This window comes from Neolamprologus multifasciatus, unplaced genomic scaffold (genome assembly GCF_963576455.1).
Source record: "Neolamprologus multifasciatus unplaced genomic scaffold, fNeoMul1.2 chr03_unloc_1, whole genome shotgun sequence".
Lineage (NCBI taxonomy): Eukaryota > Metazoa > Chordata > Actinopteri > Cichliformes > Cichlidae > Neolamprologus > Neolamprologus multifasciatus.
The window spans coordinates 1,006,599-1,025,895 of record NW_028181971.1 but is presented as its reverse complement, the minus strand read 5'-3'; the positions used below and the strand labels follow the sequence as shown (position 1 = coordinate 1,025,895).

General features: G+C 41.9%; 1 protein-coding gene and 1 long non-coding RNA gene across 7 annotated transcripts in view; one reads left to right on the top strand and one right to left on the bottom strand.

Annotated features, from left to right (window-relative positions):
• The first annotated feature begins 22 nt into the window (after positions 1-22).
• LOC146490526 (uncharacterized) lies at positions 23-6,461 on the top strand. Its single transcript, XR_014872705.1, has 2 exons — positions 23-1,110; positions 3,439-6,461. It is a non-coding gene; the product is annotated as an uncharacterized LOC146490526 (long non-coding RNA).
• The window catches only part of LOC146490521 (protein NLRC3-like), a 170,905-nt gene continuing 157,238 nt past the window's right edge, over positions 5,631-19,297 (bottom strand). For 5 of the 6 annotated variants that reach the window (XM_085153064.1, XM_085153059.1, XM_085153060.1 and 2 more), the window contains 3 exons: positions 16,175-16,348; positions 9,733-9,779; positions 5,631-9,584 (listed from right to left, as the gene is read on the bottom strand). In XM_085153064.1, the coding sequence (XP_085009190.1) occupies positions 9,055-9,584; positions 9,733-9,779; positions 16,175-16,348 (751 nt within the window). In that variant the 3' untranslated portion in view covers positions 5,631-9,054. Of the gene's footprint in view, positions 9,585-9,732; positions 9,780-16,155; positions 16,349-19,297 lie in introns of those variants that run through there. The other variant, XM_085153065.1, reaches the window with a different exon arrangement.

Here is a 19,297-nt window from a genome sequence, read left to right as displayed (position 1 = left end):
TATAAACATATACGTATGTGAGTGATTACCAAGTTCTTCATTGCTCAGCATGACTCGGAAGGTTACAGGTGACCCCTTCACTATTTCTTCAAACACCTCTGCGTCTACTTCTGTGTCAGACTGGTCAAACACCTTCATATCTAGCTGTCTGCCTTCTGCTATGTTAAATTTTAGGCACACTGAAGTAAGGTAAGAGAAAAGAAATGTTACAGAAATTGTTAAAAAAAAAAAGGCCATGCATTTTCTTATTAAATGGTAGAGTAAGGCTATGTCTTCACAAAATATTGATGAGCTGAAGCTTAAGCATATAGGTAATTCTCATTCATTGTTGAAGTAGAAACAATTATCAACTTAGGTAGTTGAGTAAGAATATAATTAAGCTTATAATTAAGCTGGTATATTGACCAGGTAAACATTGTTATCTTGTTTTATCCTGATATTCTAACCTTCTTTCATGAAAGCATCAAATGTCAGGTCAGACAGCCTAACATACTTCTGCTCCCCACCAAACAAAACACGCAGCAACATATTCTGTTCACAAAACAAAGAGAAAACAATAATAAAGGAAAGAGTTTAAGACTGTGGATGTACTTTAGAGCTTTAGTTTCTATACAAAATAGAAGCAGTTAAAAGTTAATATTACTTAGCAGCTACAGTATGAAGAAATAAGTAACAGATTAACTGCTAATAAAGATCCTTTATCAACCAGTGTTACTGCAAATGGACCAAGTGTGACTAACATCTAATATTGTTTAATAACTTTAGTCTACTTATCAAGTATTGGTCAACTTACTGCAATTCGCTTTATTTCTGTGAACAATTAATGTATATTAACATATCATTAACATTGCTGTCAGTTAATTTATACAAAATAATCTAAATTAATTCTAAATTAGTGTATGCCTTTGGCATTTGCTTAAAAGAATATAAATCAGTAGAGTAAACTTTATTGTAATGTCCCACTTTTTCTGATAGTTTCTTCGAAGCTAATTAGCGATTATTAGCTTACTATTAAACGGTCATTTAGTTGCTAAAACTATCCCATTAGACATGTGACAATAATATTATCTAAGCTGCACTTAGAAGAAATACATAGTTAACATGTTTTAGGTTAATCTTAACTCGGTCCTCGTCGGTGTGTCGCCGAGGTTGTGGGCGGGTGGGTGCACGGGGGCTCAGCCCTGGCGCAGGGGGCCTCTTGTGCATCGGCCTAACCGGGGGGCTCTTGAACTGGCAGGGAGGTTGTTCCATCTTTGCAGGAGTCCACTCTGCAGGTGGGGGAGAGACATAGGAGAGGTGGAGAATAAACTTAACCTGGGTGTCTGTGTCTTGTGTAGTCTGGGAGATGATTGAATGTTGGGGTGGGTACAGTTTCCTCTGCGGTGGGGTGGGCTGCCCCGGGTCCTGTGGGGCTTGGCGGTGCTGCTGCCGTAGGCCCCGGTCTGGATGAGCCTGGGCTCCCTTGCCTTGGTGGATACCAGAGGACGGGGGTGCATATTGGGGTCAGCGGGGGAGCTGGCCCTAGGGAGGGACACCCTCCCCTCCCTTCTTTTCCTCCCCATCCCCGGCTGCCTCCCTCTTCCCGCTCCACCACACCCACCCACACAGGTAGGGCTTTGGGATGCGGGTGTGTCACCAGGGTGCAGGGGAGACATTCCCCCCCCCCCGTCCTCTTCTGGCCACCTGTGCCTCAATTTTATCTCACAACTTAGACATCCACATTACTTACACTCTCATAACACACACACACATATATATATATATAGGGCCTTGAGGGTGGGCACGTTAACGGCATCCAGTAGACGGTCTGTGTATTCAAACCTGCCTCTGGCGCCGGTGCCCACCTCTCAATTTTAAATCCATGTAGACATTGAGGGTTCTCGGGAGGGGCCGTGCTAACACCTGCTGCTCTCTGGCAGCAGCACCTTGCTCTCCCTTGTTTTAAATACACTTTAGAGCAACACGCAGCAACACTACACTTGAGCGGGAGGAGGGAGGTATGGGGTCTTAACACACCCCCGTTCTCTGCTAGCCATCGGGGCGGGGGGGCTGGGAAGAGATGCTGGCTGTCCGATTGGCCTCCCTGCTGCTGCGGAGCCTGGGGCGGTCTGCTTGCCTCCACCCCGGAGGGAAGGGTAACATCTCTTGGGTCTGGGTGCCGTTTCCATCTCTGGGGGTGAGGATACCTGGACCCGGGGTATAGAGTATGTTTGGGGAGTGTGATTGTGTGTACATGTCCATTTACGTTTATTCCTACGTTGGGTGAGTGCTGAGTGTTTGTATATGTGTGCATGAGGGTGGGAATGCATGTCTGTGTCTGTGTGTGCCTGTTTGTCTGTGTCTATATGTCAGGTCGGGTCTTAGACTCCACCTCTCTGGGAACTCCAAGGCCCTCCAAAGTGTGGAGGCCTATCTCCCCTCACCACACTCCCTGCCGGTGACTGATGCCCTCAGGGGTCGGTGCATTGTTGGTTCTTGGTGTCCGGGGCTGGGCGCTCAGGTATGTACCAGCTCACTCCCGGTGACTACTTGGCGGGGCCTGGCGCCTGCTGCTCGGTCAGGCCTCTTCCGGGGCGCGGGGGGCCCTCGGGCCTCCGGCCTCTGTGCCTGCGGCTCGGTTCACTCTGGCACAGCTGGCTGCCCGCGGAGCCGGCGGGCACGCCGGTGCAGCCCCCTCTAGCTTCTGCCCGGTGGCTACTGGGTGACCCCTCATCTGGGGATCCTCAGCCCTTCCCATGAAGGTGGCACGGATGCCCCTCCGGTGGTCCTCCTTGGGCTCTTGCACTCTGGGGCCTCTGGATGTCTGGGGCCTGGATCTCCTCCATGCCTGCTTCATGCCCTGGGGGACGGGGCTATGGCTCTCTACATCCTCTAGCAGACCATTACATGGGAAAACCATTTGAATACAAGCGTGCCGATCCACACAGGTGTTCACTATTCGTAGACTTAAATCACACCTTTCTTGGCTGCTACTTCAAAGCACATTGTGCGCTGTCTGTCCTGCGTGCTGCACAACAACATTCAATATTTAGTATTTACTGCTGTTTACACTTAGCTAGATTAATGCGATGGTGTTGTGTATGGTATGTTGCATTGTTTTGTTTTTTTTGCTTGTTTTCTATTCTTTTTCTCTCAACAGGTGATCCCGGAGATATTTTTTCTCCCCCCCTTTCTCACTGTCCCTCTCCCCTTCTGTTTTTCTTTTCCTTCCTCTTTCTTTCTCCCTTTCCTATCCCTCACTCATGTCTGTCCCGTCTGTAACAACTGAAAATAAAATAAATAATAAAAACAAAGGTCGATCAAATGGACCAATGCCATGATGATCCATTTGGCAAAATAAATCCATTGGGTATCCTTGTTGGTCTTCAGACAACAATTCTGACGGCTAAAGAACCAAATGGGACAGGCGAAAAAAAAAAAAAAAAAAAAAAAAAAAAGGTTAATCTTAACTCAGTGAGAAGATAACGAACATTTGAACTTTTAGCAACGGTTAGCATGTAGCTACTCGACAATATCATTAAACCTGTGGGTAAATGCTGCTAACATGTCCTCACTCGACATCAGTGCAACTATAAAAAGCTATTTAGTTTAAAAATGACTAAACAATGTTACCAGTATGGGAATGTTAACTTAACTTACCTGACTGTGGCAGCTCTTCGGAGAAAATTCCGCGTGCGTCACAGCTCTCAGAGCGCGCGCCTGCGCACTGGTACTAATCAACACTGTGTGGAGTTAAGTCTTCACTCCGTGTCTACAGAACACTGACTTTTAACTCTGACGTTAGAGCTGCTTTACTCCTCACAGAGTTGTAAATACTCTCTCTAGGTTCAAATAGGTTTACACTGAAATATTGACACTCCATTTTTTACTGTGCACCTGTGTAAAATCCGAAATTCCCACGGTGTTGTTCAAAATGTGCTCTGGCACAATCATGAGCATCGCTTGCTACTGAAAACAAGAAGAAAGCCGGTCCTGCTGTGGGCTGAACCATTTGTTAATGGGGGGGGGGGGGGGGGGGGGACGACACTATGCAATATATTCAGTTTTAGCATTTATATTCACTGCTGACTGTAACTACGTTCAAACTGTTAATGCGATCTTATTTTAATAAACAACACTGTCACTCTACACCTGAGCCATAGACCACACCCTCCACCTCAATATACACCACAGTTTTCTCTGCTATGGAAATGAGATCAGGAGGAAATCATTATTATTATTATTGAATAAATGCTCACATTAATGTGGGCTTATTTGTTTCATATTAGAAACATTAGTTGAGTGTTTTTAGTATAAAATGGTGAAAGTCCCTCTTTTTGCTCCTCCCCTCACCTGTGGATGGACGGTGCTGTTACCGTGGTGACAGCTTGGATGTGTTTCAGTCCTGCCTGGTTATCACTGCAGGAATCTTTACTTTCACATTTATTACAGGTAATAACTCTGATTTTTCTGTGTATTATGAACTAAATGTATCCTGATACACACAGAGATGGATGAGCAGAGGTCACATGATGAAAGAACAAACATGGAGTCTTTGATTTATTTAGATATTTATTGATGAATGCAAACAAACCCTGACACTGAACCATCGTCCAGCTTTCACAGAACAAACCTGATCACATGACCTGCTGACCCAAACAGTGAAAAGCTCCATGGCAACAACAACAAACAGCCTCACATATGTTAACAGAGGCTGTTAGAAGCACAGAGTCTTTACAGTCTTTCTCCTGTTTGTACACAGATCTCTGCACATCTTCATCACAGTTACTCACAGACGTGCAGAGTGTGTGGATATCAAAGCTAAGTTTCCACCATGTTTGTAGTCTGTACTGGGACTCATGGAGCATCTCTCTATGAGCACTCAGTGCTTTAAACAGTGAGTCCCAGTTTAACCAGCAGCCTTCACACCACACATCACACAGACATGGAAACTTCAAACCCTCAGACTGAAGACACCATCAGAAATAAATAGATTGTGATGAAGATGAAGAACTGGAACAGTTTGCTGTGGTTTCTTCTGTTCCTGTCAGAAATAAGAGTCTGGCAGCACTTTGCTCTCCTTCCACATGTTTAAGGAGGAAGTGAAGAAGAGCGAGTGAGTCGTCTTCCTCTGTGGGCCCAACATCAGGCAGCAGCCACGTATTTTTAAAAACCTAGCACACTGCTTCAGAAACACTGAGTCCAGGTGACCAGAGTCATGTGATCAGTGAGGTCTTCACTCAGGACGTCACAGCTTCAGGACCTGATTCAGAGGTTTATAAGGACGTGGATCATTGGTGCTGATGTTGTGTGAGAGCTGGTGAACCATGGGGAACATAAATAACAACCAGGCCATCAGCAATTCTACCCCCAGCTCTAAAACCTACATAATACACTATACATATAGTTATATAGGTTATAGTATGTTATATATAAACGTAGCTGAAGCAGTTTCATTTGTAGCTTCACGCTGCACTTCATATGTTTGTCCACCAGATGGCAGCACAGAGGCCTGTGTTGGAAAGCTTTGAGTAATGAAGCGTTTTCAATCCAAGCTTCAGAAAGCTTCATGTGGTCATTGTTGGGTTCAATATTGAGGAGGGGTAGAGGAGGTAATCAACTTTCAAAATAACAACACTGATCCGGCCAGGTGGAGTCAAACGATGATTTAATGCACGCGTGGGGGGACCACCGCCGTACGCAGACAGCGCCGATCCCCGACTTACAGAGCATAAGCAGATGCTTTATATACCATCAGGGCTTAAATTTAATACGCCCCTTCAACGTCAATCAGATACAGGTCATACATAGGTTTCAAAACCACAAAGACTTTTAACACAGTTTAAAATAACATTGTCTCCGTCTCCACAGCAGATGCTTCCTGTCAGCCTTCTGACTTTCACTTCTCGTCTGGAACACCAGACCCACACCCTGCAAGAAACTGTTCCTCTTTTTGCAGAGACAAGTTTGCAGTTGCAAGCAAACATGACTAACCTCTCACCTATAAATGAGTCTATCTACTGTGTGTGTGTGTGTGTGTGTGTGTGTGTGTGTGTGTGTGTGTGTGTGTGTGTGGCTCGACCTCACACGAACTTTGTCTTATGAGAAGAGAGGCCAATTCTCATGTGCATAATAACCTAACTGAAACTATATCTGTAATATGTTGAATAAATGTTTTAATCAAATGAGTGCCCCTACTTCAAAGCTTAATAAAAAGATATAAATGACTAAAAGATAACAATGAATAACCTGGTTATTCAAATAGCATCCTCCCAACAGCTCCTCAAAGTACCTTTCACAAGCACGCTCTGCAAAAGCCTGCACTTCCTGTCTACTTTGGCACAGAGTGTACTCAGAGTTAGGCCTTTCAGAATCAGCACATACACATTTAAGATTATAACAAGCATTCAAAAGCATTTAAGATCATTGATTTAACTCAACAGTTTAACGTGGTTATAACTGCACCTGTAATAAAGGCTAATTGGGTACCAATATGTTTAAACATCTGAATGCAATATCAATGCTGTAGATTATGTTATTAATGTTAGTACTGCAATGGTAATGATGATGATTATTAACAATAGCAGTAAAATAGTTTCCCTAATCCCCACATCATCAAGGAAGCAACCAGGAAATATCTGCTGTGTGTAAAAACAGCAACACAAGAATCCAGAATGAAGACAAGAAACTCAAAGCTCACACACAAAACAGGTGGAGCTAATTTTGTGACGTGTTTCTGTAAAAACACCACAGAAGTGAATCATCAAAGTTTCCATGTGAGCTGATGATGCTGCTGCAGAGTTTCTGTGAACCTCCTGTGACCCCGCCTCCTCATACAGAGACATCTTATTGCTCTTCAAACTGCATCACGTGGACACATGTGATTGTGTATTGTAGTATTGATCCCAATGCTGGTATTAGTACTGGATCAATAACACTGGATGGATGCGTTCAGCATGGAGCCCCTGAGCTGTGTTACAGACAAACATGGAAAACTGACAGGTCTGTGTCATTCACAGTCTGTAACACTTCTAAACAACAGAGGCTGACCCAAGTGCCTCAGAGCCAGGCACGCTCACATCACAGCTCTCTAAATAAGCCAGTTTCAAAATAAGAGCTGAAAGCTGTGTTTGCTTGTGTTAGCTTATTATTGTGGAGACTAACATTCAGTGATCATGTGTTCAGACTCATAATGATTCCTCTCAGAAATCCTGATCTTTGTATTTACTGTGTGTTGGATCAATAACTGAGATTCATCGTATCACACAGCTGTGCTGCTGCTGCTGGTGATGTCAGCACATCTGGAACAATACGAGGTATCTGCTACCAGACTGAGCAGGACGTGAGACCTGTGGACTGTTTAAAGCTGTCCCTCCACAGCTCACTCAGACCTGATCCACACCTCAGTGATATTCTCTGACTTCCTCAGTAGAGACAGAAACCATTCAGATCTGGGACGATCAGCTGACTGATGATGTCACACAGACTGTGTTTTTCAGGAACAGTGATTCTGATGTGAGCCTGCTAGCTGACAGCAGACCTGATGAAACCACATGTTCACATCTGTGAGGACAGACTGGACTCTTTGACTGCACCTTGGTTCTCCTCAGAGGTCTGTACAGGAGCATGTCCACCCCCACTGAAGATCTCAGTCACTGTGAAACATAGAAAGCTGCTTGTGTAGCCTCTGCCTCACATGTAGATACAGCTACAGGTTTCTCTGTCAGTCAGACTGAAACAGTGTCCTGATGCTGCATCATTCAGCTCTGTGCCCCAGTCAGCATCACTGTGAGCTACCAGTGTCAGTGTTTCTGCCCTTTTCCTGTAACACTACACTCAGCACAGGCTCAGCTGCTATCCAGTGTTGGACTTTGGCTTCAGCTGCTGTGATAGATCCTCTAACATAGATCAGCTCTGCTACATGTTGTTAGATAAGTGCAGCTGCCTGTCATGTCCTGATGTTTCTCTGGCTCAGCAGCTTCTCCATCAGAGGTTCACATGGAGCTGATCCAGTATCTCCAGTAACTGTGTTCTGTGCCTCACTGGTTCATCCTTCTGTCTGTGTGACGTCAGTCAGATGTTGAAGTTAAACTCTGTAATCTTCACTGTGTCACAGAGTTCAGTGAGTCCCGTTATTCACAGTATCAATCAGATCATCAGAGAACAGCTGATCAGCAGTCAGTGGTGCCAACAGCACCTCCTGTGGTGAGAGGATGCAATAATGCAATGTAGCATTTTTACACTCAACACTTCCAGTCATGGAAACTGTCTGTTGGATCTGTTTGACGTTGCTTTCTTGTGTTGCTTTCTTGGTTAGAGTTCCTCACAAATGTCCAGATTATTCTTCTAATGAGGCGTCGACCATGTTTTCAGTTCTTTGGAAGAAAACATCGCCCTTTGCCATCCTTACTTTTCTTTGACTTCTTCAAATGCAGCTGAACTCCAGCTGGTATTTTATTGGACTTTGCAGCTGTTTCTGGTCATCAGTTCATTCCTGCAAACCTCTGAACCTGAACAACAATGATGCTGCATTGCTGGCTGATCCCAAAAGGTTGATTCTGTTCATCTGGACGTTTTCACAAACGTTTGCTCACTGATCAGGTGACTTCTTCAGTCTCAGCTGACTGCAGCTTTACAACCTTACAAACAGCACATTTGCACAATGACTGAAACCAGCAGCAGCAGCACCTGATATATATGATACTAATATAATACATATACATATATAATCCATACTAATGATGAAGGAACTGAGCTCACAGTCCATTGTTCATTCAGTGAACTACTCAGTTTATTTTGGGCCTCAGAAATGCTCACTCTGTTTGTACATCACTGTCAGCAATAGACTCATTCTGCTGTGTGGACAGGAACACATGTGACATCACTTCCTGTTTGTTTGTGACTGAAGAGGAAGAAGTTTACAAGGAATCATTTAGAAGAGTTTCAAACATCAACTGATTGAATCCATGAATCTGAAAACGTGTTTGTGAGTGAAAGAGACAGACATGTACAGACTGAACTATCTGTTCAACAGTCAGAGTGTTTCTGTAACAGGAGACACTCTTTACACCCCACTCAGCACAGGGACACTGAGGAACCAGGAGACAAGGAACTGAACCCAAACCCAGGATAAAGAGTTTGAGTGAATGTGGTGTTGAAGGTGTGGAGGTGGATCAGAGTGTCAGAGGAGACTCTGTAGAAGGACAGAGTGCCAGCAGGACAGTCCACATACACTGCTGCTCTGTTAGAGACAGAGGAGGAGGAGGAGGAGATGGATGTGTCTCTCTTATTGTGCCTAACAGAATAACCAAGAAAATAAGAGCAGATCAGACTCCAGGACTGATCATTGTTTCCAAACAAACAGTCTCCTTTCCTTCTGATGCTTCTGTAACTCACTGATATATAAACGTCTCCTCTCCACTCGACCTCCCAGTAACAGCGACCAGTCAGACCATCTCTACACAGCAGCTGTTCATGAACATCAAATCTGTCTGGATGATCAGGATATGACTGAACCTCCCACACACGTGTCACCTTCCTGTTGTTGTCAGACAGTTGGAGCATTGTGTTCACTGTTTTTGTGTCGATTGTGAGTTGACAGGAATCTGATGGAGAGAACAAACACAATCCAGCTGCAGTTATTGATCCATCATCTGTTCATTGATTGACACTTTGATGATGACTCCTGACATGATGAAGATGGTTGAATGTGTGCTGCTTTGTTTTCATGAATCCCATTAAAAACACACTTACACTTCCTCAGACCTGGTCTCAACCATCGGACTCCAGCAGGCTCCACCCTGAAAGGAGGAGGGGGGTCAGAGCAGCACAGTCAGCATGCACACATGGACATTACATGGCTCTCATACACACACTGTTACACACTGAGCTCAAAGCTCGGCTCCACTGTTTTATTCAAAGAAATCTACATTTATTTATCAGCACATTTAAAAACAGGTTGAGCCAAAGTGCTGCACAGAGTAGAGAGAAAATAGGAAACATACACAGTAATTACTATAAAGACTCGTCAGAATTGAAAGCTACAGAGTACAAATGTGTTTCCAACCGGGTTTTAAAAATGTCGAGTGTTGGTGACGACCTGATGTGAAGGGCGACTGTTCCAGAGTTTGGCTGCAGCGATCGATAAAGCTCACCTCTGTTTTTACGTCTAGTTCTGGTCAGAAGCTACTTATCTGCAGACCTGAGGGCTCCACTTGGATTATTTTGTTAAAGAGAGATAAGATGGAGCCAATCCATTCAGAGATTTAAAGACAAACAACCAGACCTGGAAGTGGATTCTACCACGTACTGGTAACCAGTGGAAAAAGCTGGAAAAAGCTGGTGATGGGTCGTCTAGCACAGACCCACCGCTGGAACCAGACAATTCATGAGGGAGAGAACTGTGACAGCGCCGTTCCTTCACTTGACCTCAGTCGCTCTCGTCTGCTCCCTCGTAACACTGCTCTTTATTGAGGTTACATGAATATGCATAAGTTCATTAACATATGACGTCTTACACAGGTATGAACAAAGAGTACCAGTCTGTGCATAGTGTAGGTGTGTGTGTGTGTGTGTGTGTGTGTGTGTGTGTGTGTGTGTGTGTGTGTGTGTGTGTGTTCCAGATGTGACCCTGTGACCCCAAAGCTGGTGCTAAGAGTCCAGTGGTCCCCCTAACAAAGGGCTCTTATACTTAACCAGAGGTGGATGCAAAATACCAGGGAGATGAGAGAGCGAACCGGGTTGCCAGTCTTAAAACAGATCTACTGAGGCAGCAAGATTTCTTCAAGAAAGCAACCAAAGAGAATAATGCAGCAGTCGAAGCCACGTGGTTAGTGAGATGATTGCTAAAGCAGGGAAGCCATTCACAGAAGGTGAATTTGTCTAAAAGTGCATATTGCAGGCTGCAAATATAGTCTGTCCGGGAAAGAAAGGTCAGTTTAGCAACATCAGCCTTTCTGCCAACACCGCAGCAGATCGCATTTCTGACCTGTCAAGTGACATTTATGACCAACTGTGTGAGAAAGCCAAATGTTTCAGTGTATACTCAGTCGCTCTTGATGAGACCACAGACATCACCGACACTGCCCAGCTCCCAATGTATGTCCGTGGTGTTGATGACAGTTTTGAAGTGATGGAGGAGCTGCTCACAGTAATTCCAATGCATGGCCAGACCACCGCTCAGCAGATATTTACAAGCTGTGTGATGCCATTGAGAATGTTGGTTTGCCATGGAAGAGGTTTGTTGGAATAACAACAGATGGAGCGCCATCAATGACAGGGAGGAAAAATGGACTGGTGGCACTTGTTCAAAAAAAACTGGAAGAGGAAGGCGTGGAGGAAGCCATTGCTCTGCACTGCATTATCCATCAGCAGGTCCTTTGCAGCAAATGCCTGAAGTTTGACAATGTGATGTCTATTGTTGTGAAATGCATCAACCAAATCAGATCCAGGGGCTTAAAGCACCGAAGGTTCTGTGCTTTTTTAGAGGAAATGGAGTCAGAATATGGGGATGTGCTCGACTTCACTGAGGTACGTTGGCTCAGCAGGGGAAATGTATTAAAGAGACTTTTTGAGTTGAGAGCAGAAGTGAAGCCTTCATGGAGAAGGATGGAGTTAGTGTTCCTGTGCTAACTGATCCCAAATGGCTCATGGACTTAGCTTTTCTTGTTGATATAACACATGAGCTTAATGTACTGAACAAGACGTTACAAGGCCAGGGGCAACTTGTCAGTGCTGCCTATGACAACGTGAGAGCATTCTCCACAAAACTTGCGCTCTGGAAAGCTCAGCTCTCTCAGACAAACCTTTGCCATTTCCCAGCATGCAAGGCACTCGTGGATGCAGGCACACCATTCAGTGCTGACAAGTATGTTGATGTCATTTTGAGGCTACAGGAGGAATTTGATCACAGATTTGCTGACTTCAAGACACACGGAGCCACCTTTCAAATTTTTGCGGACCCCTTCTCCTTTGATGTGCAAGATGCCCCTTCTGTGCTTCAAATGGAGCTCATTGAGCTGCAGTGCAACTCTGAACTCAAAGCAAAGTTCAGGGAGGTGAGTGGAAAAGCAGACAAGCTTGGACAATTTTTGAGAGAACTGAGCCCTAGTTTCCTCGGCTTTCCCGACTGTTCAAGCGGACCATGTGCCTTTTTGGTAGCACATACTTGTGCAAAAAGCTCTTCTCCACTTTGAACTTCAATAAGTCCAAGTACAGGTCCAGACTTACGGATGATCATCTTCAAGACATACTGAGGGTCGCAACTGCTTCCTCCCTCAGGCCAAATCTGGCTCGGCTATGCGAGAGGAAACGCTGCCAGGTCTCTAGCAGAAAGGAGTAGGCAAGAGAAGCCATGTTCAGAAGAACAGTTCATTTTCTACAGTGTTCCATTCATGTTCAGAAGAAGGTTATAGAAGAGATTAGATTAGATTAGATAAAACTTTATTAATCCCTCGGGTAGGTTCCTCTGGGAAATTTGTTTTTCCAAAAAGCACAGCACCGACAGAAGTTACAGAGTTAGCAGAAGTTACAGAGTTGAACTGTTAATACACACATTTCAATCTAAATACAGCAGATATAGAAGACTGAAAAAAACCCACAAGTTCACTGACTAAAAATATCTTATTATTATTTTATTTATGTATTACAGATTGATTTATTTTCTTATTAATTCTTAATTTATTTATTTTTCATATTTTGTGTTAAAAATAAAAATAAAGAGATTTGAGAAGATTGGAATTTTTTAACCATGCCTTTCTTGTGGAAAACCTAATGCGGCCCAGCCTCACCCAGCCTCTGCCTGCAGCGGCCCCCAGCTAAATTGAGTTTGAGACCCCTGTCCTACACCATAAATCAGTAAGAGAGGGTACGACCTCTCTCATGGCCCCAAGTGGTGTGTGCATGCCAGAGCACTCTGGAAGGCACACAGAGTCTTTATAGACTACTAAGGATCAAACCTCTATCATCATGCAATCGATTATACAACTCTAAGCATATATGAGTAAATATTTCTAAGCATAAATGACAATCAACAATATAAACCTTACAGCTGGTTTTAATAACAGAATTTATTTGTTTCTCAAATGAGAAAGAGCTATCGAGAAACACTCCTAAATCTTTAGTTCTTAACTTTTCCAGTGGGCCAAGGTCGACATTATCTGCTAATGCTAAATAGGATGCCGTTATTAACTAATGCTAATTTGATGTGAATTAGCATTATGCACTAATGCTAACACTTACTTTTTAACAATGTGAGTAGCTAACGCTAACACAATTTTCCTTAACTTTATAACAATGTGAACGGCTAATGCTAACACTCTTTTCCCTAGCATTGCAACATCTGAGCTGCTAATGCTAAGTAGGCCGCCATTAGCACCTACGTCTAATTTAAGGCAAATACGCATTAGAACCTAATGCTCATATCGTTTTCCTTTGCTTTATAACAATGTGAGCAGCTACTGCTAAATAGCATTAGCTAATAACAGCAGTCTAATTTAAATCATGTTAACATCATTTGCATTATAACGATGTGAGGAGTTAATGCTAAGTATGCTGCCATTAGCAGCTAATTCTAATTAGGGGTGAATAATTATTACCAGCTCACCACCAGTTTTCTCTTCCCTTTTAACAATGTTAGTAGCTAGTGCTAGGTAGGCTGATGCTATCAGCTAATGCTAAAGCTAATTTGATGTGAACTAGCATTACATTAGTGAGGAGTTAATGCTAAGTAGATTGCCATTAGCAGGTAATGCTAATTTTAGGTGAATAGGAATTGGCAGCTAATGCTAATACCATATTTTCTAATTTGACGTGAATTAGCATCATCTGTTAATGCTAACTCTTTTCCCTTGCATTATAACAATGTGAGCAGCTAATGCTAAGAAAGCTGCTGTTATAAGCTAATGCTAATTTGATGTGAGTTTAGCATTACTGGGTAATGCTAACACTTTTCTCTTCCCTTTTAACAATGTTTGTAGCTAGTGCTAGGTAGGCTGATGCTAGCAGCTAATGCTAATTTGATGTAAATTAGCATTATATTAGTGAGAAGTTAATACTAAGTAGACTGCCATTAGTGGCTAATGCTAATTTTAGATGAAAAGGAATTGGCAGCTAATGCTAATACCATATTTTCTTGCTTCATAACAATGTGACCAGCTAATACTTAGTAGGTTGCGGTTATTAGCTAATACTAATTTGAGGTGAATTAGCATTATCCGCTTATGCTAACAAAGTTTTTTCTTACTTTTTAACAATACGAGTAGCTAACACGTGAACACTTTTTTTATTCAATTTTAACTTTTCCTCTGCGATGTGAAGAGTTAATGCTAAATAGGACGCCATTAGTGGCTAATTCTAATTTTAGATGAAAAAGCATTAAAAGCTAATGCTAATACCATATTTTCTTGCTTTATATCAATATCAGTAGCTAATGCTAGATATGTAGCCATCATTAGCTAATGCTAATTTAGCCACTAATGCTAACAATGTTTTTGCCAACTCTTTTCCCTTGCATTATAACAATATGACCAGCTAATGCTAAGAAGGCTGCCATTATTAGGTAATGCTAATTATTATGTGTGTCAGCATTATCCTCTGCTGCTAGCAATGTTTTATCTTACCTTTTAACAATATCAGCAGCTATAGCTAACATTACTTTCATTTCACTTAAGCCTATTTAGCATTAATTAACTTCATTTAGCATTAAGAAGTTTATGCTAAATAGGCTACCATTAGGGGCTAATGCTAATTTTAGGTGACTAAGCATTGGCAACTAATGCTTATACCATATTCTCTTGATTTCTAACAATATGAGCAGCTAATGCTAAGTAGGTTGCCGTTATTAGCTAATACTAATTTATCCGCTAATGCTAACTATGTTTTCTCTTACTTATTAAAAATGATAGTAGCTAATACTAATACTCTTTTCCGTTGGGTAACAACGAAGTGAGGAGTTAATGCTAAGTAGGCAGCTTTTAGCGGCTTATTCTAATTAGGGGTGAATAATTATTAGCAGCTAATGCTAATACCGTTTTCTCTTTTCATATAACAATATGAGCAGCTAATGCTAATTTGATGTAAATTAGCATTATATTAGTGAGGAGTTAATGACTAATATAAATTATAAATATAAATTATAAATTAGCATTATATTAGTGAGGAGTTAATGACTAATATAAATTATAAATATAAATTATAAATTAGCATTATATTAGTGAGGAGTTAATGCTAAGTAGGCTGCCATGAGTGACTCTTTTCCCTTGCATTATAACTATGTGAAGGGTTTATGCTAAGTAGGCTCCCATTAGCAGCTAAAGCTAATTTGAGGTGAATAAGCATTAGTAGCTAACGCTAATACCCTTTTCTCTTGTGTTATAATGATGTGACGTTAATGCTAAATAGGCTGCCATGAGTGACTCTTTTCCCTTGCATTATAACAATGTGAAGGGTTTATGCTAAGTAGGCTCCCATTAGCAGCTAAAGCTAATTTGAGGTGAATAAGCACTAGTAGCTAACGCTAATACCCTTTTCTCTTGTGTTATAATGATGTGAGACATTAATATTGTTCTCAAACAACAGAATGAGAATGAAATATTGATTCTAACAGGGCCCATAAACAGCATAATCTTAGCAGCATTAGCTTATCAGAGTTTCCATCATGTTCACACAAATCCTTAGCAGAGCAAAGTGGCCTACTTAGCAATAGCTGCTCAAGTTGTAGAAAGCAAGGGAAAACAGTATTAGCATTAGCTAAATGTGCACTTGAGAACAAATTTATTGTGAATTCAGCCGTGAATGTAGAGTTTGTCATTATTTAAGCTTCCATTTCCAAATGTTAGCTGCTCCTGTCTTCCTCTTTATCACACACACAGACTGAAATGATTCACAGCCTTGTTTCATCCTTCTGTCACTATCACTGTGGACATACAGCATGGGAAACATACACATGGCTGACACTTTATTAGGTACACTGGCATCTATCTCAGGTACACCTGTGACCTAAATGTTCCTGCAACCAGACTCCTTGGAGACCCCCTACATAAATATCCATGTACTATCCAGTTAGTGTGTCTGTCCCTGAAAATATTCCTGCATGTGTGATTGTTCATGTCTCATCTGCAGCAAACAAACAGGAAGTGAGTGAAGGACACAGGAAATGTTTCCACTCTTCCTCCTATATCAGACATTCTCTCCATACCTGAGAGTGTCCAGTCTCCAGCCTGGATCCTTCAGTCCAGCCGACAGCAGCTTCAGTCCTGAGCCGCCTGGATGATTGTAGCTCAGGTCCAGCTCTCTCAGATGGGAGGGGTTGGAGCTCAGAGCGGAGGCCAGAGAAGTACAGCCTTCCTCTGTGATCAGACAGCCTGACAGACTGCAGACACACAAAACAACAATCCGTCTGTTATCCATCTCTATGGCAGCATAACTAAGGGATGGTTCAGGGTCACCTGATCCAGCTCTAACTATAAGATTTATCAAAAAGGAAAGTTTGCAGCTGATCTTCAAGTAGAGAGGGTCTCTGCCATCACAATTTTACCTAAAGAAGGTAAGAACAAAGAGTATTGCAAGAACTATAGACCCATTTCCCTTCTTAATAACGATTACAAACTGTATGCCTCGATTATTAGCAAAAGACTTCAAAACTTTGTACCAGATTTGATAGAAGTGGACCAAACCGGATTCATTAAGGGACGTCAGGCACAGGATAATATAAGGAGAGTCCTTCACATTATCGACAATGCAGAAAAGACCAATATCAGTACTGTGTTAATAAGTTTAGATCAAGAAAAGGCATTTGATAGTGTTAGCTGGCTCTTCCTATTTGAAGTATTGAAAAAAATTTGGGTTTAAGGACAGTTACATACAATGTATAAGGACAATTTATAATCAACCTACAGCCAGAATCAAGGTGAATGGTAGCCTGACGGACAGAATTCGGCTACATAGAGGTACAAGACAGGGCTGTGTCTTGTCACCAATTCTTTTTGCTTTATATGCCGAGCCACTAGCGCAAGTAGTGCGGCAGCATCCAAATCTGGAGGGGGTAACTCTTGCCGGACAAAAACATCTTATTGGATTATTTGCTGACGATGTCATTGCTTTCTTACGAGATCCTGACAAGTGCTTTCCAACTTTGATGCAACTATTCCATACCTTCGAACACTTGTCGGGCTACAAAATTAATGTACCCAAAACACAAATTTTATCATTCAGTTATACACCTTCTCAAAAGATTAGAGATGAATATAAATTAAATTGGCACTTGAATACCATGAAATATTTGGGCGTAACCTTGACAAAATCATTATCTGCTATGTTGGACACAAACTACAATCAGGTGCAGGGTAACATAAAAAAGACCTAGAACGGTGGTCAACAACACCTACAAACTTTTACTCTAGAATTCAAATAATAAAGATGAACGTTCTCCCAAGATTGCTATACATGTTTCAATCACTCCCACTTCCTATACCTCAAAGAAAATTTAAAGTATGGGACAAGATGATCTCAAGGTTTATATGTGATGGGAAGAAGCCCAGAACAAGGCTAACAACATTGCAACTCCCCGAAGTGTAAGGGAGGGATGGCTTTGCCTAACCTAAGGGAATACTTTTACGCAGCCCAACTCAGACCTCTTGTTGGTTGGTGTAGACCAGAATATGAGGCACGGTGGAAGGAAGTTGAAATTGAAATTGAAATGAAAGGAAATTGAGAAAGAAATTGAGGGAAACAAAATTCAAGTGTATCTCTGACAAACAATTAATGACCTCTTACAAAAGTAGAATGAATCAAATTGTGAAATTTACATTAGACATATGGCACACAGTAATAGAACAACATCAGTTAAAAGAACAATTATTTCTGCTGAGATGGTTTAGACATGATAAAAAATTTAAGCCGGGACAATTGGACCAAACATTCAAACGGTGGGAGTTAAAAGGGATTATAGCAGTTTGTACTCTAATGAAAAATGGAAGACTAATGAGTTTCCAACGATTAAAAATAAATACAAATTGGAAAATAGAGATTTTTTTAGATAACTGCAAGTTAGGGATTATTGCGTAAAGCAAATAAAGTCTGACTGGCTTGAAAAATCATTGGGTATTGTTGGAATAGTAAAAAATTGCTATGAACATAAACAATTTAAAGCCATTTCCACTTTCTATAGATCATTAGAAGAAGATAGACAGGACACAACCTTTTACCTTAAAAAGAAATGGGAAGCTGAACTGGCCATAACTATAACAGAAGGAATGGGTCAGTATGTGTGAAATACAACACAGCACAACGAATTCGCCGTTGTGGAGGGAATTTTGCTGGAAAACTTTGACACGTTTTTTTCATTACACCCAAAATTAAAAGCAAACAGACCTCAAGTCCACAGAAATGTTGGAGACTGTGTGGAGAAACAGAAGCAGATCATTCACATGTATTCTGGAAGTGCATAAAAATTAAAAAGAAGACCTTAAAATGACCATGGATAATATTCTGGGTTATGCACTTCCAAACACCTGCCAAGTGATGTATCTAGGAAACATAAAAGAACAGATACAAAAGGAGGACTATATCTAGTTAAAATAATTCTAGCCGCAACCAAAAAAGCAATCACAAAGAAGTGGTTACACCCAGACCCTCCCACTCAGCGAGATTGGATTAGTATTGTAGACCTCAGAGATGGAAAAAATAACATTCAATATTAGACTGATGGGATGTAAATACGATAGACAATGGAGGAAGTGGAAAGCATTCGAGTAAAGTAGAGAGGGTGTCTGTCTCCTGAACTCAAACTGGGAGCTGCTGCCACACCCAGTCCAACATAGCCAGGCTTTCTTTGCTGCTTTGACAAAACCTCAAATCCCAGTCAGAGATGATGAGCATCATCACAGTGATGATCATTTCTCTGTAACCCAGGCTTTCTGCTTCAGGATCTGTGCACGCTCACAGAACAAGGAGACCTTTAAACATCATTTCACTGAATGGATGGACTGAGCTCAGCCTACAGATGAACTGGTGCCAGAGATCATAAAGAACATCAAACAGTCAAATTCAACACTTTTAATGGAAATATGAGATTAATGCTGCAGACAATCATGAACCTGCTGAATTCATGAACATCAAGAATGCAGCGAGTGGTAAAATAAAGATTTGACCTCAGTGTGCTCAGTGTTCCTGTCTATTCCTAACATATTCCTAACATGATAGCTGCACTTTAGAGCTCTAAAACTGGAACTGACACATACAAATACTGAGAACACAGACTAGCAGCCACTGCATGGCCTCGAGTACCTATGTGGTGCGTTCAAAGAGCATCAGCATAGAC